Source organism: Pelodiscus sinensis, chromosome 4, assembly GCF_049634645.1.
Source record: "Pelodiscus sinensis isolate JC-2024 chromosome 4, ASM4963464v1, whole genome shotgun sequence".
NCBI lineage: Eukaryota > Metazoa > Chordata > Testudines > Trionychidae > Pelodiscus > Pelodiscus sinensis.
Genome location: NC_134714.1, coordinates 12,766,558 through 12,788,438, shown reverse-complemented (window position 1 = coordinate 12,788,438; position 21,881 = coordinate 12,766,558). Strand labels below are relative to the sequence as shown.

Sequence of the window (21,881 nt, the reverse complement as noted above, 5' to 3'; positions counted from 1 at the left end):
AGATGGGTCTGGGCAGGAGGTAGGGTGCAGGAGTGAAGGGGGGCGGTCTGGATGATTGGGGGGAAGGGGTGGAAGCATACTTGGCACAGTTCCCTGGGACGCACATGACTCTGTGTCCCCCTGCCAATCCTAGTCCCCGCCCCCTGCTGCTCCTATTGGATGCAGTTACAGCCAATTGGAGCAATGAGGGAAAAGCCTCCAGGCATCTTTGCTGCACTGCCTTTTCTCTAGTTGGGGGGAGTGGGAGGGAGAGCGCAGCATGTGGAGCTGTTTCCTTCCTCCCCTTCTCCCCCCCCCCCCCCCCCGGCAGGCAGAGCCCGTGGGTCGGAGCCATACCCTGCTTGCCTGATTCCAGCCCATGAGGTTCAGGACTCCTCCCCGCAGTGGGGATCCTGTGCTGACAGCCCAGCCCTGCAGGAGGGGATTGCATGGATGGCAAGTTTTTTGAGCTCATGGTGCCCTAGCCCCAGGAATATTCATGGGCCCAACTCCCTGCCTGCCACTCCCTGCATCCCTCTGACCCCATCTGCTGCCCATGTGCTCCTGGGCAACTTAAAACTTGAGCAATGCAGGGCACAGAAACACCCCGCCCTCCCGCTGCAGGAAGCAAACAGCAGGAAGCAGCTCTAGCCTCACTATCCTGCCAGTGGCGGGGGCCTCTTGGGCATTTTAAGCTGCCCAGGAGGAGCAGGGGAACACACGGGGGCAGGGAGTGTGGGGGTCAGCAGGCAGTGAGACTGGCAGTGTGCCTGGAATATTCCTGGTGCTGGGGCATCACAGGCCCATATAAACGTCCTGCTTTATGAACCTGGGGCCCTGGTCACGGGGGGATGGGGGGGAGGAGGGAACGTTCCCCCACAGCTCAGTCTGGGAAACAGGAAGGGGCCAGGGGGCCATGCAAGGCAATTGGGGAAAGCGCAGTCTTCCTGGGCCAGCACTGATGAGGGGGACTCAGAAATGGCTTGTGGTACGAGCACCTCCTATAGCTTGAGTGTGGAATATGAGTAGTTCTGTGCAGCTAACAGCTTCTGCTCTTGAGGCAGGGAGTTTATAAACAGAGGCAGTGTGATTACATTTAACAAGCCTTTTGTTATCTTAAATTAAGGATTCTTAGATGATCCTGAAAGATGGGAAACAGTAGAAATAAATGGTCCAGTCTCAGAATGGAGAGAAATAAATAGTGGTGTCCCCCAGGGACTTGTACTGTTCAGCATAAGCCATCTGCAAAAAGGGGTAAACGGTGAGGGGGCAAAATTTGCAGATGATAGAAAATCATTCAAGAGTTTAAGTCCAAAGCAGGCTGCAAAAAGTGATCTCACAAAACTGGGTGGTGTGAAAACAAAATGGCAGATGAAATTCAATGTTAAATGCAAAGTAGTGCACGTGGCAAAATATAATTGTAATTATAAGTACAAAATGACAGGGCCTAAACTAGCTGTTACCCATAAAAAAATTATTCTAGAATCATTTGCTCTAGAAGCAGAGCAGTGGAAGTTTATAAGAATCCCTTTTGCTGTGCTTGTATCATTCTGAACTGCAGAATATTCATTCTCCATCTTCAGAAGACTTAAAAATATCTCCACTTATCAATGGGACAGACAGCTAAATAATGTAACTGTCCATACTGTGCATCAAGATTATATCAGGGAAATATATGTAAATGAGATGGATGACAGTTTGATCCTGAAACTATAGTCAGACATAATGTCTTTAAAGTGGGATGTTAGTGAACATAGTTGATAGGTGATTGCAATGATTTTAATAATATAATTCATAACATATTTATGTAGTTCATAACAATAAAACAAAGATACCAATATTATTCATTCAGTAACTACAATATGAAACGCCACCTCCAAAATCGGCAGTGTGCCCCTCCCAAACCCACACCTGTTTGAAAGCACCCTTGGCAAAAATAAATCCACATCTATGCCCAAAATCATAAACTGTCTAACCACCGTAAGATCTTGGTGGGTTTTTAAAAAATCCTTTGCCTTCTGGCTTTGGAGCCTTTAGCATGTTCCCTTTCAAGCTTTTCCTGGCCTGTGTGGCTTCAGAGACCCCTTTCAGTGAAAGCTGAGTTTCTAATAATTTGATTCCAGAAGCTGGAGCATTAAAGAAAACACCTAAAACTACAAAACTCAGTAAAAGTCACAGGATTCAGCATTCCTCTATGTTGAGGGGCACAGTGAAATCATTTAAAAAAAACCCCAAACAAACCAAAAACCACCAAACAATTCATGTAGAACAGTGGTTCCCAAACTTTTCGGCATCACGCCCCCTTTTTGATTTTTGAGAAACCCTCACGCCTCCCCCACCCCAAGCAAAACATGTTGAGCAAAAAAAAAAAACTGACTGGGGCCAAAAACCAAAAATAGCAGCAAAACTTGGGGGTGTGTGTAATTGATCGGGGGGGAGGTGCTGGGTTGTCTCGCGCCCCCCCTTCCCTCCAGGGGCACACCAACCAGTTTGGGAACCCATGATATAGAACATTCTGTATGACAGCTGTTTCCTTGTAAATCTTTTATACTAGAGTAAAAGCCAGGCTATTCTACTAAAAGATCATATATACTACTACCTGTCCAGAAACATAAAAGGCTGTGTCTAGACTGCATCCCTTTTCCGTAAAAGGGATGCAAATTAGACACATTGCAATTGAAGCGGGGATTTAAATCCCCCCTGCTTCATTTGCATAAACATGGCTGCCGCTTTTTTCCGGCTCAGAGCTTTGCCGGAAAAAAGCACCAGTCTAGATGCAGATCTTTCGAAAAATAAAGCCTTTTCCGAAAGATCCCTTATTTCTTATTTTAAGAGGAATAAGGGATCTTTCGGAAAAGGCTTTATTTTCCGAAAGATCCGTGTCTAGACTGGCGCTTTTTTCCGGCAAAGCTCCGAGCCGGAAAAAAGCGGCAGCCATGTTTATGCAAATGAAGCGGGGGGTATATAAATCCCCCCCCCCACACTTCATTGCAATTGCGCTGTCTAATTTGCATCCCTTTTACGGAAAAGGGATGCAGTCTAGACACAGCCCTACAGTATAGTGCTGTGTTAGATATAAACTACTAAAAAAGCATCATTCCTCTGCATAGTGAAGTTTCAAAGCTAACTCCATGTTCAGTTACAAACTTCTGGAAAAAAAACCCTACCATAATGTCATGGTCCAAACTACAAACATTTCAAAGTTAAACGACCTCCATTCCTGAGGCTAGTAACTCTGAGGGTATGTCTACACTACCCCGCTAGTTCGAACTAGCGGGGTAATGTATGCATACCGCACTTGCTAATGAAGCCCGGGATTTGAATTTCCCGGGCTTCATTAGCATAAGCGGGGAGCCGCCATTTTTAAATCCCCGCTGCTTCGAACCCCGTGTAGCGCGGCTACACGGGGCTCGAACTAGGTAGTTCGGACTAGGGTCCTATTCCAAACTACCGTTACTCCTCGTGAAACGAGGTGTACCGGTAGTTCGGAATAGGCACCCTAGTCCGAACTACCTAGTTCGAGCCCCGTGTAGCCGCGCTACACGGGGTTCGAAGCAGCGGGGATTTAAAAATGGCGGCTCCCCGCTTATGCTAATGAAGCCCGGGAAATTCAAATCCCGGGCTTCATTAGCAAGTGCGGTATGCATACATTACCCTCCTAGTTCGAACTAGGAGGGTAGTGTAGACATACCCTGAGGTTCTACTATGCACTGTGTTCACTTTGGTATGGGTGTTTCCTTGTTCATATCTTGAAATAGGAATAATCCTGTGAGCTTTAGTAGCTGAAATACATACATGAGATGGAGAATGCTATAAGTGGCAGTGGGGACTCCTTGAGAAGGGGATCAAAATTCATGTTCTTGAGCTGGAATAACTGGGAATTTAAGGCCCAGTCCTTTAAAATGTTGAGCACTTTCGTGGCTTTCAAAGAGGATCAGTGGCTCACTGCCTAAGTTCTAAGATGCACGACCACACAGCTCCCTTTTAAGCACCACATAAACATGCAAGGCCATTGTGGAGAGAGATGCTTCTCCCAAAGCCACACCTGCTGCGGCTCTCTCCTCCCTTGCCCTAACCCAGCCCTTGTTGGACCTGCCATGGCTCCCCTCTCCTGATCCAGCGCTAGTTCAGACCTGACACGGCCAGGGGAAAGGGACCAGTGACCTAACTGGACCTACCCTGAGCTGCTGTGGCAAGAGAGGGTTGGGGAGAGTCCTTTTTCTACCTTTCACAGCTCTTCCCGCACTACAAACAACTTACCCCTCACAGACCTCTGCCCCAGCCCTGAGCCCACTTACCACACTGTGAACCTTGCTGCCCCAGTCAGTCCATACATGTGTGGAATGAATTTTGCATGTGCACCAGTATGGAATTGATGTATTCCCACCTTCATAGTGGTGCACATTGCAAAATTCATTCTATATATGAACATTAAAAAATTAGTAGGAACACTACTGCACCTCTCATGAAATACTTGGTATCTTTCAGCATCTTGCCGATTAGACCCACCCTTTCTTACGCCCCACCCTTCTAGGTTGTTGCATTTATCTTCACCAGTGCAGAAGGCTCTGAGCAATAGGTCGGGAAGCAAAATGGCTGAAAGGGTTGCATATGAATTTGCATAACCTTGTGGAGTTAGATATGATCTGCCTTCAGCACTGTGCTGTGACTTTCTGCTAAAGTGTAATTTGTTTTCAGCTTAAACTACAGTGCTGTTCTGGTCTGGTGAGTGACTTTGTAAAGAAGGTTCCATTTTACACAATTTTGTTTCAGTAAACCAAGCGAACATCTGCTGTGTGCACCTTCATGTCAGGTGCTGAGTAAAGTACAGGGCTGGCACAATAAGCCAGTCAATAAGCTTTGAAAGAATGTGCCCAAGGCATGAGACAGATGTCAGTTGTTACTGAAAATTCCTTCAGCAGTAGAGATGAGAGGCAGAAAATATACCATTACTACCTGAGATCATAGGTGGATGTTTGAGCTTTCCATTAAACAGTCAGCTTTTGACCTCTGCACTGAGAGAGCTGATGTCTTAAAAACCACAGTTGACCCTTGTCATTGAGAAAAAAACCATATAAACATGAATACCCTCCCCCCAGGGTCATTTCTATAGTCTTTTCTGTAAACTCCATTCTGAATGCTTTTATGTCTAAAAATCACAGTTGACCCTTGTAAATCACCTTTTGAACACAAGGCTCTAAATCCCTAGACATAGAGCACTTTGCTAAGCGGTGTTAAGGTGGGTTAATTATAAAAAATAAACCCCAGGACACAGAATTAACCTTAGCTTAATCTAACATTCAAAAGCATGGAAATGAACAATTCTACCACTCCTGCAGCCTTAACCTATAGCAAAACAAGCCTCCAATCTTCTTTTCTCTATTTCTTTCACAGCTAGAGACCGGTTCTATGCATTGCTATTCACATAGCTACCTAGAGGTTTGTAGGATTAGGCCCTCTGCTTTGCAAGATGTAACATTTTTCAACAAAACCTTTTATAAGGGCTTTTAAGAAATTCCGGTTAGGAGAGTGGATATCTTTGTGTAAGAGTCAACGTATTGATTCACTGACCACGCTATTATTGTCTTCATTTTGTGACAGTTAAAGTCTGCATTCTTTAAAAATACAAACCGTCAACTTTAAAGATACTGTATTTGTAAAGACATGTATGTCTAATGCTAGTGTGATGATAAAGGAGTACCCTTACCTTAAGTTTTGAAGTGGCCTTTATTCCTTGATCTGGGCCTAGGGTTTGTATTTGCTGATCCTTAATTGGTGGCACATGGAATCTTAATAAACAATGCAGACTGATGGACTTCAGCATGCTCTTTATAGAAATTCCTAATTTGATAATTGGTAGCACATGGAGCCTCAATGGGGCAATGACAGCCTTTAATATTCAGTCTAATTAAGAATTTGTATTATTGGTGGCATATGGAATTGCACTAAAGAATGACCAATGATGCTTTAATTTGCTGTCTAATAAAAAATTTCTACAATAGGTGCCTTGCACAATAGCCGTGCAGTTAGGAGCAGAACATCTTAGTGTCTGTGGTCAATTGAGTTGAAAGCAGAGCTGGATGGATAGTGGTGTTTTTGTTCTGCCACCATCCTCCCCCGAAATGCACTCCTGTGAGGGTGCCAGCAGGTGCCATTATTAGAATTGCTGAGTGGCCTGTGTATTTCCATACTTTCAAACATTGGGGGCTTTCTTTGAAGCCTGCACTAATATCTAGGTTTCTTTTTAACAGTGCATGTCTCTGAATAGCAATGTTATAAAATCACTGCTCTGTATTCCCAGCCACTGTGCAAGAACCAAAGCACCAAATAAATAAAATAAAAACCACAGCAATAGAGTCTCTGAACGAGCTCGACAGAGTCATGGAGTCTCAGTGCCTGTCATGGGATTTTTATGCAGTGTAGGCATTAGGCACTGTGTAGACAACAGAATTTCTAAGGTCTTTAAGAGCCAGAATAGGCTCCATCTTGCTTTCCAAAGCTGTTGGCTCTGAAGTACCAACAGAAAAAAGACAGTGTTGTAATAAATGTGATTTTGAATACTTTCAGTGGCAGTTCTGAGTTTAAAAAAAATATATATATATTTTTTTTTACACTGTTGCTCTTCAGTGTTAAGGAAGAGAACTAACCAAAGACATGGGAAAAAAATACATCCTTGACTGTCTACAAGCAGCACCAAATGTAACCCTGCTTCTTGAGGCAGTATTGTGGAGGGGACTGGCCACTCCCTATGCTATGAATTCTAAGCTGGACATCTTCCAAAGCAGGGATCTAATTCCCAGTATGGAGATTGGTGTGCTGGGGGATATTATTTGGGCCTGTTTATGCCCCTATATTGTGGTGTGAAATAGGGGATGTGACTTGGTAACAGTTAACGGTTACCAGGGAGCAACCTTCTGCCCATGGCCTACTGTGTGTGGAGGGCTGCTGGCTCCCAGCCTGTGTGGGCCAGGAGTGGGCATGCTTGTGCAGGAAGGGGGAGTAGCAGCAGCAGGGGTGGCCTCCCGGCTCGGCAGGCTTGCGCTGGGCTGAAGCGGGGAGAAGGAGGGTTGCCAACTCCGAGCCGGCACAGGCTGGGAGCCAGCAAGACTCCTCCAGCTGCTTCCACTTCGCATCCCCTCCCTCTGTGAGGCTGCTGACTCCAGGCCCACAGGGGCTGGGAGCTAGCAGTTCTGTAGGGATGGAATAGCCTCTGCCCCCAGTGTGGGGGCCTCTCCCTCCCCCCTCGTCCATCTCCTGCTTAATCAGTTAACCAGTCATTTAACCGGATAACTAATTAAACAGGATTTTACATCACGAGCATGGTGCTAGGCTAGGCCATGCGGATGTGTGTGACAAATGGAACCGTAGGATATTTGTACTACGTGGGTTTATTCCTGATTCTGTTCACCAGGCCATAAATCAACTAACTTTCAATGATGAACTCCCCGGGAAACACATGCTGAATGGCATGTTTCCATGGGTGGCTGGGTAATTCCTGGTTTGGGGATGCAAGCCCCAGACCTGCCCCTTGTGTCCAAGGCCTCACCCCTTTTGTGCCTCCTACAACCCAGGCCCCCTACCATTATGGCCACTGGCGCCTGTCTAATGCTAGTGCCTTCCCACCAGTGCTGGACAGCTGCCCAGCCCCAGCTCTGACCCTGGCCCAGACACCCCACTTCATCCCTGGAGCAGCCTGACAGCCACGACACCAGCTTCTCTGCCTGGCCTGAACTCCAGCTGTGCCCTTCTCCCTGAGCTGAGCAGCCACCCCATTCCATCCCCACCCATGGCAGCACAGCCTCAATGATGGAGCCCCCCAGCTTCAACAGGCACCCTAGAGAGCAGCCTGCTTGTGAGTAGGCAGGGCCACCCATGGCGATTAGGGAAGATACTGCTTTCCCTTGCTTTTCATTACCCACTGCCCATGCACGCTCCCCAGAGCAGCTACCATACAAAGATTAATAGCTACAGAGCTTAGGAAAGAGTGTACTCCAGTACCTTACAGATAAGTGGGGTGTGTCTACGTAGCACTTGGGAGGTGTGATTGCAGTGAGTCTAGACAGACCCAAGCTAGATCTAGATCAAAGCTAGCTTAAGTAGAGGTAAAGCCGTGGCAACACAGCTAACCCAGGATTATGTAGGTGCTTTGTATAGCCACCAACCGGTGCTGTAGCTTCTCGAATATTGTTCAGTTAGCTTGAGTAACTAGCTAGATTTTGCTACACATGCTGTCGTCATGGCTCCTGAGTATGGTGTAGATAGACATACCACAAGTGTGTGTAATTGAAGTTTAGCTTCACACTTGCAGTTTACTGCTGTGCCTCCAAGATACAGCCTAACCCAGCTCCAGATGAAGTGAAGGGCAAAATTCCTTATTGAATTCCATGGTGAAGAATTGGACTCTTTGAGCACTTGCTCCAAGTCCTTGGAGAAGTGCTCGCTCCTCCCTGTGACACACAATTCATGTCCCTCACTTCAAAGAATTGTTTAGATCATGTCTTGCTCTCTGCATGAAGAGAATCCATAGGCAGTTGATTGCAATGCTTTTTCCCATGCTTCCGCAGGCCTTACTCTTGCACAGTTTCCTTTGACAAAACACTAGGGACCTTGATTCTCTGAGGCCCCAAGCACTATGTGCTGCCACTAACTTAACTTCGTGTTAGAGATGCTCAAGGCCTCTCAATCAGGCCCCATAATACTCTGTCGGTGAATGTTGTACAGACCTCAGAACTGCAAGTGTGGGGAAAGTATCTGGTATAGAGATCCTTGTGCTGCTGGCTGAAGGAAAGTGGCAGCAGTAACATCAGACAATCTCTTATTATTCAAGTTGTTCACGATTAGTTTAGTCTCAAGAGAAGCATTCAAACTGGTCATCAAACACGAAAGATCAAAAACTGGTGGTGGTGGTGGTGATCACTGTTAGTACAATAGGTGACATTTCTATAGCACAGTTAGAGTTGAATGCTCATTAAGGAAGTTAAACCTCCCATTACCACAGTGAGCTACCTAAACATTATCTTCATTCTGTGATTGGGTAAATTGAGGCAAAGGGCAATAATGAAACTTCCTTTTTTCTAGGGTTTCTTTAATTCTCTTCGGCCTGAACTTTATGAATACCCTGAGATAATAATTTCCAACATCTGTCCAGGACCGGTCCAATCGAAAATTATACACAATGTCTTTACTGAAGACCTCTCAAAGGTAAGAAGGTCTTTGAATTTCCCTGCCTGAAATTCTGCTATAGTAGAAGCTAATTTGGTTACAGGCCAAGTAAAACCTTCATTATATTTTCTGATTTAGAATCGAGCTCCTCCCTGCTGGCAAACACTAAGCTGAGAATCTTTGCTGCTGGAAGCTAATGAATAACCTCCAGTGTAATAAAGGAAAATTACATAGGCCCAGATTTTTAATGGTATTTAGGCACGGTGCTCAATGATGCAATGCCTCATTGATTTAGGAATCTAAAATCTTACTTTTCAAGTGATCTAGACACTTAAGAACCTAAAATTCCATTGCTAATAGCTAGAGGCAGCAGTGCAGGGTGGGGAGGTGTCGAGCAGCACTGGAGAGCCAGTGCTGGGGGACCTGGTTTTGAAGTCTGTTCCCTGCCAGCATCAGCTCCTGCTTCCCCGCTGCCTCTGATACAGAGGCAGTGGGGGGGGAGGGGGGGAGAGGGGGGGAGGCGAGGAGGAGGATGCTAGTCAATTTGATTAACTGATAAGGCTTAACCTAGGCTTATAGGTTAATCAACTAGTCAATTAGTCATTCACATCCCTAATCTAAATACCTCTAAGATCTGGGTCTTAATTTCTAACTTCATATGTAATCGCATCCCTTACACTCCTTTGCAAATATTGTACCTTTCCTTTCCTCTTGTGCAGATGTGTTCCTTTCTTTGTAGGTGATTTGATTTGCTGTACACCCTCCCATTCTGGGCAACCTGGAACCTGTCACTATGGAGCCAAACAGTGATTGCAAGCTCCTTGTATAGTAACCTGTTAGTGAGAATCACCCTGTTCTCCTTGCATAGAAGCCCTTTTGCAGCTACGAGGGAAGGGTCTGGATTAGTCCTGTAGAACTTTGAAATGCAGAATACATTAGCTGCCACATAGGCAACTTCTGTCTGCTCAGCTCACACAGTTCCCTAGCCTGTTGACTCTATGGTGCAATCATTGGCAAAGCTCCTACTGTCAACATCTTCCAGGCATGCATTCTTATTTCCTATTCAAAGCCAAAGAAAATCTTTCAAGTTCCAAAACTATTTCAACTATACTATCCTACAAAAAAAACAAACCCCTCCTAGTAATTGAAATTAGCAAACACTGTTTTGTCTGCAACCATACCTAGTATAATTCCACAGCATGGGGGAGAACAGGCCACCCTCCTGTACATCTGAGCTTTAGACACAATGTTTTATTTTTTGTGGAGGCAATCTAATTAGAACCTTACTGAGACCAAAACTCAGAAGAGCAGCATCTCAATACAACTCTTTAAAAACTTTCAGGCATCTAGGGGCAAGAAGTCTGATCTTGCCTCTATCCACATAAATCAGGGAGTGTTTTCCTTAGCAGCCTGCTCACCATGTTTAAGTAGGCCAGATTTTTGAACCTCATTGGATTCAAAGAATGGTTAATATTGAAATGTTAGCGCAGAAAAATGCAAAGCATTCTGGTTGTGTTTTTTGACCAGCAGGTGTCCTTGATATGAATTTGGGGTTCAGTGGTGTGGGGCTTCTTTTTGGAAAGGTAGGCCTAAAGATCTCACAAAGGACACCCAAAACAAGTATGTATGTAACTGATCTTCCATTTTCATCATAGCTAGATCCAACACGGCACCTTAAAGTATAACTAGAACATTTATAAAATCCTGCTCATGAGCGTCTCCAGCTTTCTATTTGCTGAAAGTATGTAAACCAATGCTCTCGCCAGCGGTGGACTCTTCCACTGGTTCATCCACAGGTCACAAAGTTAAAATGTATGTCATCCACACCAGCTTCTTTAGAATTCGAGTCTTAAAGCCTGCTCTGCAGTGTGACTCCTGTCTTCTGACGTTAGTACCAGTAAATCCACTTTTATTCAGCTTTACTATATCCAGTTTCGAGTACTTGCACTGGCTATTTCCCTGTGCATGGCGACTTAATTTATAAGCACACTGGCTCAGCTTAAAAGCCATTATAAAGGGAGGAGCTGGCATAGACAAAGACAAGTGTGCTGATTTACTCATTATTCTTCAATGAAGATGTACTGATTTCTGGATGGGAACAGGATTAATATTCTGGTATGAGAAGGCTGGTGTGGCCCCTATCTTTGAAGAATCCATGTGGTTCTGCTGCATGGAAGAGTGAATGAAATGTCTGAGGCTATGTCTATGTCTTTTGCGGAAGAGTTCTTCTGCAAAAACTCTTCCACAAGAGAGCGTTTACACTGGCATGTGCTTTTGCGCAAGAGCATCCATGCCAGTGTAGACTCTCTTGCGCAAGAAAGCTCTGATGGCCATTTTAACCATAGGGCTTTCTTGTGTAAGAAATTCATGTTGCCTGTTTACACTGGCCTCTTCTGGAAGAGCTCTTGCGCCAAAGGGCTTCTTCCTGAGCGGGAGCGTCAGAGTTCTGGCGCAAGAAGCCCTGATTTTATACATTAGAACGTCAGTTTACTTGAGCAAGAACACACGGCCAGTGTAGACGGGCAGCAAGTTTTTGCGCAAGAGCGGCCGCTTTTGCACGAGATCGTGCCAGTGTGGAGATGGCCTGAATGTAGCAAGTGCATGTATTCTGCACAGAACCCAGTTCAGTAAGGTGTTCCCTTTTCTGACAGTAACAGATATAAGCTAAGAGGGGAACATGCATATCTTCCAGACCACTCTCATGCCTTAGGGCAACACAGGGCCAGGCAGCAATTGGGATGGAGTCACTCCGTAGCTTTTGGAGAAAGCTGTTGGGCTCTGGCTTTCGGCCCAGGTGTATTGTAGCTAGACTGCATTTGCCCCAAATCCTACAGTGTTGCTATAAACTATCTAAACCAAAATATACACCTAACTTCTGGCCAGCCTATTTTACCAGAAGCCACAAGAAACTTGTATTTTATAATCCTTAAGGATACGTATTCAATAGCTATGATCCATTTTAGAAATAATGCATAACTTCCCCTTAAGGCTGCAGCATGAATGAGGGTAGAAGGGAGAACAGCACTGAGGCAGATATTGTTTTAAATTATGTATATAGTGCCCAAATGCTGCATACACAGGAAATCTAAAGTGGGAGAATTAAAAAAATTTCCTCCAAGTAAAAGTTCTGTAGCATTTCATTATTCCTCTTTTTTTCTTTCTAGGTGCTAGACAACACCGGTGATCAGTCCCACAAAATGCCAACTGATCGCTGTGCTCGGCTTACACTGGTCAGCATGGTAAATGATCTGAAAGAAGCCTGGGTCAGCGATCACCCATACCTAGCAGTCTGCTACCTCTGGCAATACGCACCCACCTGGGCATGGTGGCTTCTGAACAAGATGGGTAAAATAAGAATAAAGAACTTCAAGAGTGGAGTGGTAAGCCCTTCCTAAAAGGGGTGGTTTTGTATAGCCTTTAATTTCTCTGTATAGACTTCAGCCATCAATGCAGGCTGTGCTCTGGGTTTACTAATCTTCATCCCTGATCACTACCAACTTTCACACTACATGAGAATATACATAGAGCTCTGTGCTGACACACACAGTTTGTATCTGTATCTACAAAAATGAGCCATGGATATCTGCATTGACATTCATGGATGTGGATACCCACAGATTTGCAGGATTCTAGATGCAAAAATTTGTATCCGCATCCAGAGCCTCAAAAATTAACTGCAGATGCGTGCATTCAGATGTGGGTAGCCACAGATAATAAAGTAGATAGAGCCCTGCAAATCCACAGCTAACTGTACAGCCTCATAGGTTATATTGTTGATCAAGCAGAAGAACAGTGAAGTCAGTATTCTTATGAAAAAACATTTCATCTCAAGTTTATCTAGCCTGCACTGCAGATGTGTATCCAGCTCTGAATATACATAGTACTTCTTACCTGTACTTTGCCTTGTCCCTACTAGATTTAAAATGACCTGAGCAATATATTTGGAATTGAGACAGGCTATCAGTCTTAATTCCTCTAAGTTTTTGCTTGTCACATACTTCAATCTGTCTGAAGCAAAAGCCTCATTTAGGTGGAAAAACCTCTGAGAGAGGTTATGCACGGTACAGTCCAGCAGCAAAAGTTAACCTCATATGCACACTGAAAGCTGGTCTTTCTGCACAAGTGTATTGGCAGGCAGTGTTCCCTCTAACATTTTCCATCCGTGAGCAGAATGAGTTTTGTGTACCCATACTGAGGTCATGTGCACTTGTTTGGATATGTGCCCCCACTGCACCCACCAGTTATGTTATGGAAGAAAGAATTCTAAACCAGCCCTTTCCCAGTTACAAAGAATAAAAAGAGCTAAGTCAAATCAGAACTTGGACCCCAGCAGCCTTGTTGTTATGACTGACCCAAACTGCCACTGTACTGAACTGTACCATCAGGTAAAAAGACATCACACCCCCACCACCACCACACACACACCTACCTGCAAAGTTTGAACAATAAGCTGTTTTCCTTAAAGATGTGTGCAATGCTGCTACACAACACCAGTAATAAATGGTGGCACAAGCCCCCAGCAATCAAACCTCTATTCTTCCCCTCAACCAGCACCGGCTGCCTTCAGCTCTAATGGCTCATCCTAGTGGAATTATGAAATGCATAGGGGCTGCATAGCAGGCAACAGGGCCATATGTTTACAGTGTTGTCTAATATTTGAGGGCCATCTTACCACATTTTAGGGATTAAGTTTCAAAACAAACCTGGGACTAGACAAGAGACAAAGGAGCGGGGTCCCTGCCCCCAAGAACATCCGATTAGATTTATTTTTGCTACCAGGCTCTCCTCTTTCCCAGCCCTGAGTGTTGGGCCACTCATTCAGTCCAGCCCCATGTCCTGATCTCCCTGACCCCAGGGCAAAGGATGAGCTGGCAGTTGCTGGAGTGTGTCTGTGGCAGGGGCCAGCCAGGGACGATGCCAGAAACCAGCAGCCCAATCCAGAGTGAGCAGCACTATGTGGACATGCTGCCTCCAAAGTAAGGGCTGGGCATTGGCTGCTCTCACCTGTCTCCAGCAGGTTGTACAACACAAACTCCTTAGCTGCCACCATGTCCTGCTCCCAGGTCCCATCCAACGGGAGCATCCACAAGCAGCTCTGGCCTCTAGAACAGCTATCATCTGCCATGGGGCTCCAGCTCTGGCCAGGGTCACTGGCACAGCGGCAGCTAGCTATGGGGCTCTGGGGCTGCTGGAACAGCTGCCCCCTACCACGCAGCCTGCAGCTCCAGCCCTAGAGAAAGGCTGAAGCTAAGGCCATGGCTGTGTGGTGGCTGCTTGGGGAGGGGGACAACCACCCTCCACGGGCCCCGCCCCAGAGCAGCTAAACAGCCACTGAATAGCCCCGTGGAGGAAGGCAAGGTGGAGCTTCAGAGTCTCAATGTGCAGCTGAGACAATGGTGTATAGAGGAGGGGTTTAGATTAATTAGGAACTGAAGAAGCTTCGGGCATAGTGGGGGCCTAAACAGGAAGGATGGGCTCCAGCTGAACCACAATGGAACCAGATTGCTGGCACTTAACATTAAAAACTTTTCTACAAACTTTTTAAAATTAGGATGGGGGAAAGCTGAGGGGTGTGGAGGAGCACATGTTTGGACAGAGACCTCTCTTAATAGACCCACCTCTCTGTCAGGGGTGGGCAACAATTTTTGATGGGGGGGGGGCACTGGAAAGTGGTCAGGGGCCACACTTTTCCATTACGTTAATGGAGATGCAAGGTTTGGAATGGAGGCTGGGTGCAGAAGGGAGCTTGGGGTATAGGACTGGAGTGCAGGAGACTGGAGTCTGGGAGGAAGTTGGGATGAAGATGGTTGTCCTAGAGAAGGGGACTGGAGTGCAGGGTTTTAGGATGTGGCCTAGGGTAGGAGGGGCTTGTGATCTGGGGCAGGAGGTTGGGGTGCCAGATTTGGGAGGGGGTATGGGTATGTTGAGGATAGGGGGCAGATGATTGGGGCAGAAAAGGGCTGGGGTGCCAGAAGCAGGCTGTGGCCAAGAGTCTTATTTGTCAGCTGCCAAACTAGCCTGCCTGGCCATGTGCTTCATGAAGAACTGAGCCCTGGAGAGGGGGCGTGATTCTTCTGAGCTGCTTGTTATTCTAACAAGCAGCTCCCATTGTCCGGTTTCTGCCAGAAACTGGCCAGTGGGAATATGCTGGGGGCAGGGTGGCTCCTAAACTTCCCATCCAGTTTCAAAACAAACAGAGCCCTGCAGCAGCTTTTCTGCACAGTGCACGTGGCTGTGGGGCAAGCTGCGGGGTGGGACCCAGTGGCTTGGCAGGCTACATTTTGCCCAGGTCAGCTCTGGGTTCTAGTCAGGAGGAGAGGATGGACGTATGGGTCACATCAGATGAGACGCAATGAAAAAAGAATCTAATACATCAGCAAATGGTAGACAGATAAATAGTGACATTTTTAAAGTGCTTATACCAAATGCTAGAAATCTAAATAACAAAATGGGTGAACTAGGCTGTGTCTACATTGGCAAGATTTTGCCACCTGTCTACACTGGCCGCGAGTTCTTGCACAAGAACACTGACGTTCTAATGTAAGAAATCAGTGCTTCTTGTGCAAGAACTCTGATGCCCATGCTCAGGAATAAGCCCAAGAACACTTGCGCAAGAGGCCAGTGTAGACAGGCAACATGAATTTCTTGTGCAAGAAAGCCCGATGGCTAAAATGGCCATCGGAGCTTTCTTGTGCAAGAGAGCATCTACATTGGCACAGATGCTTTTGTGCAAAAGCACATCTCTTGCGCAAAAGCACATGCCAGTGTAGACGCTCTCTTGTGCAAATATTTTAACGCAAAAACTCTTGGTTAAAAGTATTTCCGCAAAATCTTGCCAATGTAGACGTAGCCCTGGCGTGCCTAGTTTTAAAGGAGAATATTGATATAATAGGCATCATGAAAACTTGGTGGAATGAGATCAATGGGATACACTCATACCAAGGTACAAAATATATCTGAAGAAGAGAACAGGTCATGCTGGTGGAGGAGTGGCACTATACGTGAAAGAAAATGTAGAGTCAAATGAAGTAAAACTCTTAAAGGATCCAAAATGTTCCATAGAATCTCTGTGGATAGTAATTCCATGCTCCAATACTAAGAATATAGCAATAGGGCTATATTTACCACCTGATCAGGACAGTGACTATGAAATGCTAAGGGAGATCAGAGAGGCCATCAAAATAAAAAACCTCAATAATAGTGGGGGATTTCAACTATCCCCATATTGACTGGGTACATGTCACGTCAGGCTGGGATAGAGAGATAAAATTTGATACCGTCAATGTGTTTCTCGACCTTTTTTTATAAAGTACTCCTTTAAAAAAAGTAACCCCAGTACCTACAATTTTCAGAGACCATTTTTTTCTGCCATTGCAATACAATTGTTTAAACAACTTGTAGCCGCTGGGTGGTGAAATTTTTGTGTAAAGAAAAAAAAGAAACACTGTAAAACTTACATTTAGTTTTCTCCAAACTTCAGTTGTTGACATACCCCCGAGTTCTCTTGAGTATCCCCTAAAGGTGCTCACACCACTGGTTGAGGAAACACTGCCGTAAAGGACTGCTACTTGGAGCAGCTAGTTCTGGAACCCACAAGAGGCTGTTTGATTTAGTCTTAAGTGGAGAGCAGGATCTGGTTCAAGAAGTAAAGATAAACAAATAGGGAGGAACTAGTTGAGAACTTGAAAGTGGAAGACAGTATGGGGGACAGTGATCATGAAACAGAGTTCATGATCTTAAGGAAAGGTAGAAGGGAGACCGGCACAATTGAGGTAATGGATTTCAGGAAGGCAGATTGATAAGCTCAGAGAACTTGTAGGTAAGGGAAGCAAGACTGAAGGGGAAAAAAATGAGGAGAGTTGGAAGTATTTCAAAGGGACATTAAGGACCCAAAAGCAAACAATTCCGCTGTGTGGGAAACATAGAAAATATGGCAAAAGACCAGCTTGGCTTAACAAGGAGATCTTGCATGATCTCAAAATAAAAAAGGAGTCATATAAAAAATGGAAACTAGCAGAGAGAGGGTAAGTTTAGAAGATAGGATACACAAAGAACAAGTTAAAAATCACTTAGGAAAGTTAGATGTCAGCAAGTCACCAGGTCCTGATGAAATGCATCCCAGGATACTCAAGGAGCTAATAGAGGAGGTATCTGAGCCTTTAGCTATGATCTTTGAAAAATCATGGAAGACAGGGGAGATACCAGAAGACTGGAAAAGGGCAAATATTGTGCCCATCTATAAAAAGGGAAATAAGAACAACCCAGGAAACTACAGACCGGTCAGTTTAACGTCTGTCCCAGGGAAGATAATGGAGCAGGTAATTAAGGAAATCATATGCAAACACTTGGAAGGTAATAAAGTGATAGGGAATAGCCAGCATGGGTTTGTGAAAAACAAGTCATGCCAAACTAATCTGATAGCTTTCTTTGATAGGATAACGAGCCTTGTGGATAAGGGAGAAGCGGTGGATGTCATATACCTAGACTTTAGTAAGGCATTTGATACGGTCTCGCATGATATTCTTATTGATAAACTAGGCAAATATAACTTAGATAGGGCCACGATAAGGTGGGTGCATAATTGGCTGGATAACCGTAGTCAGAGAGTTGTTGTTAATGGTGTTAAATCCTGCTGGAAAGGGATAACAAGTGGAGTTCCGCAAGGGTCTGTTTTGGGACCCGTACTGTTCAATATCTTCATCAATGATGTAGATATTGGGATAGAGAGTACGCTTATTAAGTTTGCAGATACCACCAAACTGGGTGGGGTTGCAACTTTTGGAGGATAGGGACATAATTCAAAATGACCTTAGCAAGTTAGAGAAATGGTCAGAGGTAAACAGGATGAAGTTTAATAAAGAGAAATGCAAAGTGCTCCACTTAGGAAGGAACAATCAGTTCCATACATACAAGATGGGAAGCGACTGTCTAGGAAGGAGCATGGCGGAAAGGGATCTAGGGGTCATAGTGGACCACAAGTTGAATATGAGTCAACAGTGTGATGCTGTTGCAAAAAAAGCAAATATGATTCTAGGTTGTATCAACAGGTGTGTTGTAAGCAAAACTCGTGAAGTCATTCTGCTGCTCTACTCTGCACTAGTTAGGCCTCAGCTGGAGTACTGTGTCCAGTTCTGGGCGCCACATTTCAAGAAAGATGTGGAGAAATTGGAAAGGGTACAGAGAAGAGCGACAATAATGATTAAAGGTCTAGAGAACATGACCTATGAAGCCAGGCTTCATGAACTGGGCTTGTTTAGTTTGGAAAAAAGAAGATTAAGGGGGGACATGATAGCGGTTTTCAAATATCTAAAAGGGTGTCACAAGGAGGAAAATTTGTTCCTCTTGGTTTCTGAGGACAGGACAAGGAGTAATGGGCTTAAAGTGCAGCAGGGGAGGTTTAGATTGGACATTAGGAAAAAATTCCTAACTGTCAGGGTGGTCAAATATTGGAATAAATTGCCAAGGGAGGTGGTGGAATCTCCCTCTCTGGAGATATTTAAGAACAGGTTAGACAGACATCTGTCTGGGATGGTGTAGACGGAGCTTGGTCCTGCCTTGAGGGCGAGGGGCTGGACTCAATGACCTCTCGAGGTCCCTTCCAGTCCTATGATTCTATAACTGGACCTCTTGGAAATCCTGACCATAAAGTAATAAAATGTACTAGCTCTGTGGTGGGGAAAAACACCTCAGCAGCACAGAAATTAGTAAGTTAAACAAATTTAAAAGTACAGAGACCAGAAAAATCTCTGCAAGCTGCATGGAAACTTTTCAAAGACACCATAATAGAGGCCCAACTTAAATGTATACCACAAATTAAAAAACATAGTAAGAGAACCAAAGTAGTGCCACCATGGCTTAACAACCAAGTAAAAGAAGCAATGACAGATAAAAAGACATCTTATAAAAAGTGGAAGTCAAATTGTAGCGAAGAAAGCATAGACTGTCAAATTAAGTGTAAAAAAAATAAGCCAAAAAGGAGTTTAAAGAACAGCTAGCTAAAATGTAATAGCAAAATGTCTCCGATTGAGATATCATTAGAGGTGGTTTTGGAACAAATTGATAAATTTAATGGTATCAAGTCACCTGTATCAGATGGCATTCACCCAAGAGTTCTGAAAACTCAAATGGGAAATTGCAGAACTATTAACTGTGGTTTGTAACTGATCCTTTAGCTGTCTTCCAGTGATTAGGTACGGAAGTTGATTTAAAGTGACACCAATATTTAAAAAAGACTCTAGAGGTGATCCTGGCAATTACAGACTTGTAAGTCTGTCGGTACTGGGCAAATTAGTTGAAACTATAGTAAAGAATAAAATTGTCAGACACACAATCAACATGGTTTCTGTAAAGGGAAATAATGCCATACTAATCTGCTAGAGTTCTTTGAAGGGGTCAGCTAACGTGGACAAGGGGGATCCAGTGAATATAGTATACTTAGATTTCCAGAAAGCCTTTGACAAGGTCCCTCAACCATGGCTCTAAAGCAAAGTAAGTTATCATGGGATAAGAGGGAAGATCCTTTCATGGATTGGTAATTGGTTAAAAGACAGGAAACAAATTATAGGAATAAATGTTTTCTGAATGGAAAGGATCTGTCCTGGGACCAATCCTATTCAACGTATTTATAAATGAGTTATAGAAAGGGGTAAACAGTGAGGTGGCAAAATTTGCAGATCGCTATCTTGAGCATTTTGGTATCAAGACCAAAGCAGACTGTGAAGAGCAAAAAATATCTTAATGCCTTTATATAAAGCCATGATATGCCCACAACTTGAATACTGCATACAGACGTGGTCACCTCATCTCAAAAAAGATATATTGGCATTGGAAAAGATTCAGAAAAGGGCAACAAAAATGTAGGGGGTTGGAGGGATCCCATATGAAGAAAGATTAAAAATACTTGGATTTTTCAATTTAGAAAAGAGGAGATTAATGGGGGATCTATGATAGAGGTGTGGAGAAGTGAATAAGGAAAAGTTACCTATTTAGTCCCACAATATTAAAACTGGAGGTCACCAAATGAAATTAATAGGCAGCAGGTTTAAAACAAGCAAGGGAACTTATTCTTCACTCAGTGCACAGTCAACCTGTGGAACTCCTTGCCAGAGGATGTTGTAAAGACCAAGACATTAACAGGATTAAAAAAAGAGCTAGATTGATTCATGGAGGTTAGATCCATCAATGGCTATTAGCCAGGATAGGAAGAAATGGTATCCCTAGCCTCTGTTTCTCTGGAGGTAGGTGACAGAGGAGGGATCACATGAGGATTTCCTATTGTGAACCCTCCCTCTGGGGCATCTGGTATTGGCTACTGTCAGCAGCCAGGATACTGGGCTAGATGGACCTTTGGCTGTTATGTTCTCAGATTCTTGGTGTGCACCTTAGAGGGAACACTGTTGGCAGTATCTGATCACATACTAATACAAGTAGAATGAGATTTTATTTAACTCCATCTTGTGCAAAGGATTTCCACACCTAAATGAAAGTAGAGTGAAGAAAAACATTGCTTAAAAGGTGTTTGTGTTCTTATTACAGGATGCTGATGTCTCCTATTCTCAGAAGAAGAAAGCTTGAGGAGGAACCTACACAACATCCCACTAAACCAAGCAAGTAATTGCATGTGGGAGAGGTTTCTGTCCTCTATTCATATATGTCAAGTTAAGGCCTCTGCTTTTTTAAAAATTCCTTAATACTCCTATTTTTTGCTATCATGTAACCTGACATGAAATTTTTTTAAAGAACATTTCCTAAATAAAAACAATCTGCTTTACTTTTGCAAGACCTTCTATTAATTCATTCCTTAAGTTTAATTTATTCCACTGGTAGGACAGGAAGCTTGTGATCTTTCTGCTGATATGAGTTTCCCAAACCTTTGAAGGGTAGATACAAATCAAACTGTGTCGTTCTATTTCTACCATTCTCACATCTTACACTCCCCGGCCCAGATTCTTCCCTTCTTGGCACATGAAAATCCCTAGTCCCACAAGCTGGTTGCAGCCTGCACTGACCTTCAGAACTAGTATCAACTGAGACAGAGGAAGGGAGTCTATTGCTTCTGAAGGCTGTTCTAGAAGGGGGCAGTTCTGAGGCTGGATAACGTGTGCACACATCAGTTTGGAGGGGAGGGGAGCCAGCAGGATTATAGCTTTCCCCCACAGCCATGCACTGTTTAGGTTAGGGGAAAGCACTTCCTCTCTCTGTAGGTGGGAGAAGTAATTGTCTACACAGCACCCTAAACTTGAAATAACACACTGTTTCAAGCCATCCCTTGTGCAATGAGGGATACCAGGATGGCAAAATAGCACATGCCCCTTATTTTGAAATATTTTTCTAAATAATGGACAATACCTCTGGTATCCTGAAATACCAGTGCAGTGTAGATATACTCTTAAGGCTACCTCTAGACTGGCATGATTTTCCGCAAATTCTTTTAACGGAAAAGTTTTCCGTTAAAAGCATTTGCGGAAAAGAGCGCCTAGATTGGCACGGACGCTTTTCCGCAAAAGCACTTTTTGCGGAAAAGCGTCCATGCCAATCTAGACGCGCTTCTGTGCAAAAAAGCTCCGATCGCCATTTTCGCTATCGGGGCTTTTTTGCGCAATACAAATCTGAGCTGTCTACATTGGCCCTTTTGCTCAAAAGCTTTTCCGTAAAAGGACTTTTGCCCAAATGGTAGCAGCATAGTATTGCCGCAAGAAGCACTGATTTCTTACATGAGATTGTCAGTGTTCTTGCGGAAA

At 44.4% G+C, this 21,881-nt stretch overlaps 1 protein-coding gene across 3 annotated transcripts in view; it reads left to right on the top strand.

The window, feature by feature from the left end:
• Window positions 1-20,911, top strand: part of DHRS7 (dehydrogenase/reductase 7) — a 53,923-nt gene extending 33,012 nt beyond the window's left edge. For all 3 annotated transcript variants that reach the window (XM_075926349.1, XM_075926350.1, XM_075926351.1), the window contains 3 exons: window positions 9,058-9,180; window positions 12,306-12,521; window positions 20,677-20,911. In XM_075926349.1, the coding sequence (XP_075782464.1) occupies window positions 9,058-9,180; window positions 12,306-12,521; window positions 20,677-20,715 (378 nt within the window). In that variant the 3' untranslated portion in view covers window positions 20,716-20,911. The remainder of the gene's footprint in view (window positions 1-9,057; window positions 9,181-12,305; window positions 12,522-20,676) is intronic.
• Window positions 20,912-21,881: the final 970 nt, after the last annotated feature.